The 5,678-nt window shown below is 43.5% G+C and overlaps 1 protein-coding gene across 1 annotated transcript in view; it reads left to right on the forward strand.

Annotated features, from left to right (window-relative positions):
* Zgrf1 (zinc finger GRF-type containing 1) overlaps positions 1-5,678 on the forward strand; it is a gene marked incomplete at its 5' end in the record, with an annotated part of 95,048 nt that overhangs the window by 3,884 nt on the left and 85,486 nt on the right. The window contains one exon of the mRNA XM_023710167.1: positions 280-2,458. Coding sequence (XP_023565935.1) covers positions 280-2,458 — 2,179 coding nt within the window. The remainder of the gene's footprint in view (positions 1-279; positions 2,459-5,678) is intronic.

Genomic DNA, 5,678 nt, shown 5'->3' on the forward strand with positions numbered 1-5,678 from the left:
AAAAAAAAAAAAAAAAAAAGAAAAAAAAGAAACAGGGTCTTGCTGTGTAGTTCAGGCGTCCTTGAACTCACTATGTATCCCAGGCTGGCCTTCAATTTGCAGCCATCCTCCCTCAGCCTCCTGAGTGCTGGGATTACAGGCATGTGCCACCACATCCAACAGAATGTTTGCAATTTAACTTAGCAAATATGTTATGACTTTACCTAAGGCAAAGTTCATGTTATTCTACCATTTCTTTACAGATTGCAGTATAGCTAATAATTGTTTCAATATTTTTAGGGTTTTCAAGGACCACGTCAAGTTCCAAAGAAAATGGTTGTTATAGAAAATGGGGACTCATCTGCATCCTTTGAGTCTGGTGCTGCTTTTTTCCCCCCATCCTACAGCATGCCACCTTTGTTTCCTACTGTGGGGAGGAAGGAGATAAATAACACAGATACAGCCCCCGACAGCACTGTTGCTACCCAGACCAGAGCCAGCCAGGGCCTATGTTCTTCTACTCCCTCTGAGCTGAGCCCTGGAATGCTGGGAAAAAAGGATGCTTCCTGTGTTCCTTTGGGCCCTGGACACTGGCATGCAGCCTCTGCACTGGCGATGGAGCCCATGAGAAGACACAGCTTGGTGTCTCACTGCCCAACAGCCTCGAAGCAGCACATCAGAAGCCAGGAGCAGATCTTAGCTCTTCTGAAGTCTACATCGGTGACTACGTGTGTGCATCAGGATTCTGAGCCGGCAGAATGCTTTGGGCAGCTGCAGACCCCCGCTGTGTACAGAGCTGGCTCAGAAGGTTGCGTTGAGGTAATGGACACAGAGCGGCTCCACAGCCCGAGGCACTTGGAAAACACTGCGGGAGGCAGAAGCCTCTGGGCCATGTATTTATCCCCACAGGACTTTGCAGCAGCTTCTGCCGAGGGTGCAGAGGACGTGGCAAGGCAAGCAGCAGTGCAGGAAAATGACATGCATTTGGATCTGGACCTTTTGGAACAAAAAAGAGTGCAGGCCTTTGGAGCATGTGCTGAAAAGGGCAAAGAGCAGTATGAAGACAAGGCAGGGGACAATAATGGATGTTGGCATCAGGAAGAAAAACTGGAAATGACTTCATTTTGTGGAAGCAGCAGCTTGCTGTTGAGCAGTGCAGGACAGGGTGGGCTGCTCTCAGAAGCTTCTGTTGTTGGAAATAACAGTGTACTTTTTAGTGGGCAGGACCAAGGGTGCACAGGAGAAGCTGTGTGGGCCGTCAGTGCACGTGCATCCCCAGGACAGGAGTGTCCACGCACAGTGCAGTCTCCACCAACTGTGGGACGGTGGTGGTCCAAGTCTTCTCTGAGTCAGGATTCTAGGACCCCTGATGACATCGAGGACACAGTTTCTGAAAGTGATGCTGCCAGTGAGAGGCCGGAGGGTGTTCCAGAATCTGGAGGGAATGAGACACAGCCATATTTGGAGGTGACGTTTAACCTGAGCAATTTTGAGACCAGTGATGTGGAGGAGGAATCACAGGAAGGCAGCAGCCTCTCCCAGAATGTAGGGTGCTTGGAAAGGGAGATTTCGGATAATGGCAGTTTCTGTGTTCAGAAGCCACACAAGGGTTTAAGCTGTCAAGACATTAGCAGTGAACGTTTGCCATGCTTAATGTCCCTTGGTGACAAGTGGACAGAAAATTGTCCTGTTAAAGAATCACTGTCACAGTTTTGTGATAAAACTTGTGTGGGTATTGACCCAGGACCTTGTGAAGATGGAGAGGAGGAAGATAGTGACACTGTCAGCAGTTCTGACCCATCTGCAGCAGAGAGCACTGACGGATGTGTACAGAGCTCAGAAGATGCTTACAGGTCTCTCCAAAATGTCACAAGTCACTCAGATTTTGCCTCACTCTCAAATAAATCTAAAGGAACAGGTGCAGATTTACATATTCCTGACTTTTTAAACATAGTCAGTAGTCAGACTCCTAAAAACAAGGATTTATTTTCCCCCATACAACCTAGGCCTTTTATTTTAGGAAGTGACTTAAATAAAGATACTAAGCAGGTTTCCCCACCAGCCTCTGACTGTGACAACAGTATCCAACTACTGGACAGCCTTCAGGATCACTCAGAACATACTGCACTTGGTAAGTCCAGTTCCCAAGCTTGCAACTCTTTGCTTAACCTTCAGGAAACAAAGCAACCTCTTTACAGAGAGACTGAAGGGTATGTTCCTGAATGTGACGATTTGGAGAGGGGTCGAAGTTTATCCTGGGACTATATCGAAATAGAAACTGCTGGAAACAGCACCCAGTCCTGGAGTAATCCTAGCAATTCTTCAGAACTCTCTGGAGGGGTCAATAACATTTCCCTTTTGAAGTCACTGTCTGAACACAGTACTGCTGTAGAAAGTGTGGATGTGCTGAAATGGCAGAATATGGGGTTTCCGCATCGAGGAGCTCCACAGTTGGAAGGGGCAGAGGACAGGACCGGAGGTCAGAATACTGTGGCTCCTGGATTTTCTCTTTGACGCTCAAGGCTGAGAAGAGAATTACATGGCAGCCAATTTATAAAATTTCAGTGTTTAATAGCAAGGTGTGGTGGTGTATGCATGGAATCCCAGCACTTGGGAGACGGAGGCAAAAAATCGTGTTTCCTGACTCCACAAAAGGGTTATGGTTTTTTTTTTTTTTTTTTTGGCAGAACCAAGGATTGAACTCAGGTGCTTGTGCTTGCCAGGGAAGCGCTTATTCCACTGAGCCATCTCCCGAGCATCTAGGGGTTATGTTGAAAGGAGTTAGTTGTTTCTACCAAGCAGAATATTTTTTCAGCTCTGTAGTATCCACCAGATACATTTCAAGTTGTCACACTGACATCTCTGCTAGGGAGAAGACCTCTACAGCTTTGTAAGTTCATGTAACCCTTGAAGATTGCTGTTCAGTAAGTGACACTGAGTATCTTCACATAGCTAAGCATTGGTTTGTCCTTTTCCCGAATATCTGTTCTCCTTGGTCCAGGTTTTTTTTTTTAAATACAGGTCATTGATCCCTGGGCCTTTTCACTGAGTTACATTTCTAGCTCTTTTTTTTTTTTTTTTTTGCTATTTTTTATTTAGAGACAGAGCATTGCTGAATTGCTAAGATGCTCAGGCTAAGTTGCTCAGGTAGATTCAAACGTGAGACCTTCCAGCCTCAGCCTCCCAGAATGCTGGGATTATGGACATGTGCTATGGGCGTGTCTGGCCCCCGTCAGGCTTTTTCATGGGCATTAGTCTTCTTTTATTTATTTATTAATTAATTAATTTATTTATTTATGTGTGTGTGTGTGTGTGTGTGTGTGGCCAGCTCAGCCCACCAGGGGGCGGGGCTGGCTGGCATGTGGTGCTGGGGGATTGAACCGTAGTCCCTGGGCTTTGCTAAGCTTGTTCTAAGTAGGTGCTTTAGACCACTGAGCCATCTCACCAGCCCAGTCTTCTTGATTTATTAGAGTTCTTTATATATCACAAGTATTAAGCCCTTATATTTGCTGCAAATACTTCCAGTATGTCATTGGTCTTGATTTTGCTTATGAGATGTTGCCAACAGTGTTCTTCCTTTAAAGAATGTAATAGTAAAGTACATGTGAATGTTATACTTTATAGTGATGTCAAAGAAAAGCTAAAAGCCCTATTTGAATATCTGAAATGATTCCTTAGTATAAATAAATCATTGTACTAAAATGATTCTTTGAAAGGTAGTTAAGTTTGAGCATTGTTAATAGTTTAGTTTCTAGGGGCTGAGGAGATAGCTCAGAGGCATAAGCACCTAACTGGCAAGCACAACATCCTGAATTTGATCTCCAACCCCACATGCCATGCTGGCCAAGATCCCTGGGTGCGCGCCGTGAGTTCCTCTCAGCCTAGGGGCTGCAAAAGTGAGGGTAAGGTCGGCCCAAACTGCATAGCAAGACCTTGTCTAAAAAGAAAAAAAAAAAAAAGTTTAGTTTCTAAAATAATTAAAAATAAGTAGAAATGGGCTGGTGAGATGGCTCAGTGGTCTAGAGCACCTACTTAGAACAAACTTAGCAAAGCCCAGGGACTACGGTTCAATCCCCCAGCACCACATGCCAGCCAGCCCCACCCCCTGGTGGGCTGAGCTGGCCACACACACACACACACACACACAAATAAGTAAAAAAATTAAAAAAAAAAAGTAGTAATATTTCATGAAAAATAAATCTGGGTATATCTGTAATACCATGTAAGATTCTAAAATTTTATTTCTTTTTCTTTTTGAGACAGGGTCTCACGATGCAGATCAGGCTGGCCTTGAACTTACTTGTAGCCCAGGCTGGTCTCAAACTCATAGTGATCCTCTTGTCTCAGCCTCTTGAGTATTGGGATTATAGGCATGTGCCACAATGCCCAAGATTATAAAATTTTAATGTGAGGATTTAGAAATTATAGAATTTAGATTTGGGGGAACTATTCTATCATCGGACTGGAAGGGAGAATGTGGTTGATACTTATTTTTTGCTGTTTATGTGAAGTCACAACAAACTCACTGATCATGAGCCATTTCTCCCATGGGAAGTACAGGGTTGAGTTCCTGAAATCCTTTGCTCAGAACATTTTGTCACCTCATCGATACATACCCTTATTTTATGTGTGTTTCTGTTTGAAGACACATTCCTTAAACTAGGTGTGGTGGCTCACACTCATAATCTCAGCACTTGGGGGACTGAGGCAAGAGGATCACTGAAACTTTGAGGCTAGCCTGGGCTAAATAGGGAGACCCTGTCTCAAAAAGCAAAATATAAATACATAGATCACCTTCTTTGATAGTTGATTTACTCATTAGCATTGAACTAATGGTCCACTGCATTTTAACGCAAAAACTTGACTGAACAAAACTTCAACCTAGGATGAATACTTTCCCCCTGAGAGACATTAGCCTTCTTGCACTTACAAACTGGATAGCATTATTTTATTTTTGTTTTTATTTATATATTGTTTTTGAGGCAGAATCTTGCTGTGTAGTCAGGCTGGCCTTGAACTCATTATGTAGCCCATGCTGGCCTTGAACTTGTAGTAATCCTCCTGCCTCATCTTCCTGGGTGTTAGAGTAACAGTTGTGTGCAACCATGCCTGGCTACATGGCACTAATCTTGGAGAACACTTTAAGTAGTACAATTGATTAGCTTGAGGTACTTACAAATGACAAAATCTCAACAAAAAGCACTATGATATGAAAAACATGGCACTAAGTAGACCACAAAAGGACATCAGTTTACAGCAGAAGCCAAAGCAAATAGAGTGTTACCTTGCTAGGGCTGTGCCCTGTGGGTAGCTCAGTTTTCACAAATACTAACATTAGCAACTACAGTAGTGCATGGTGTGATATAGGTGGTGCCAGAGAATGGCAAGGTCAGACCCAGCCTGGACAATTTATCAAGACCCTGCCTTGAAGCAAAAGATAAAATTGGACTGGAAAGTATCTCAGTGTGAAGGTCTGGGTTCAATTGCAGTACCACACCACATCACATATACCTGTACTGTCACAGTGTTGACATTAGGGTCACAAGTGAACTAACTCTGAGGAGCAAAGAGAACCCCCGAATAATGAAGATTGACTGTTTCCTAATACATTTCTCTAGAAAGAATTAAGTTGCTTTTCTTTTTTTTTAAAAAATTATTTATTTTTATTTATTACATTTATTTATTGTGTGTGTGTGTGG

This window comes from Octodon degus, unplaced genomic scaffold (genome assembly GCF_000260255.1).
Source record: "Octodon degus isolate 3935 unplaced genomic scaffold, OctDeg1.0 scaffold00016, whole genome shotgun sequence".
NCBI lineage: Eukaryota > Metazoa > Chordata > Mammalia > Rodentia > Octodontidae > Octodon > Octodon degus.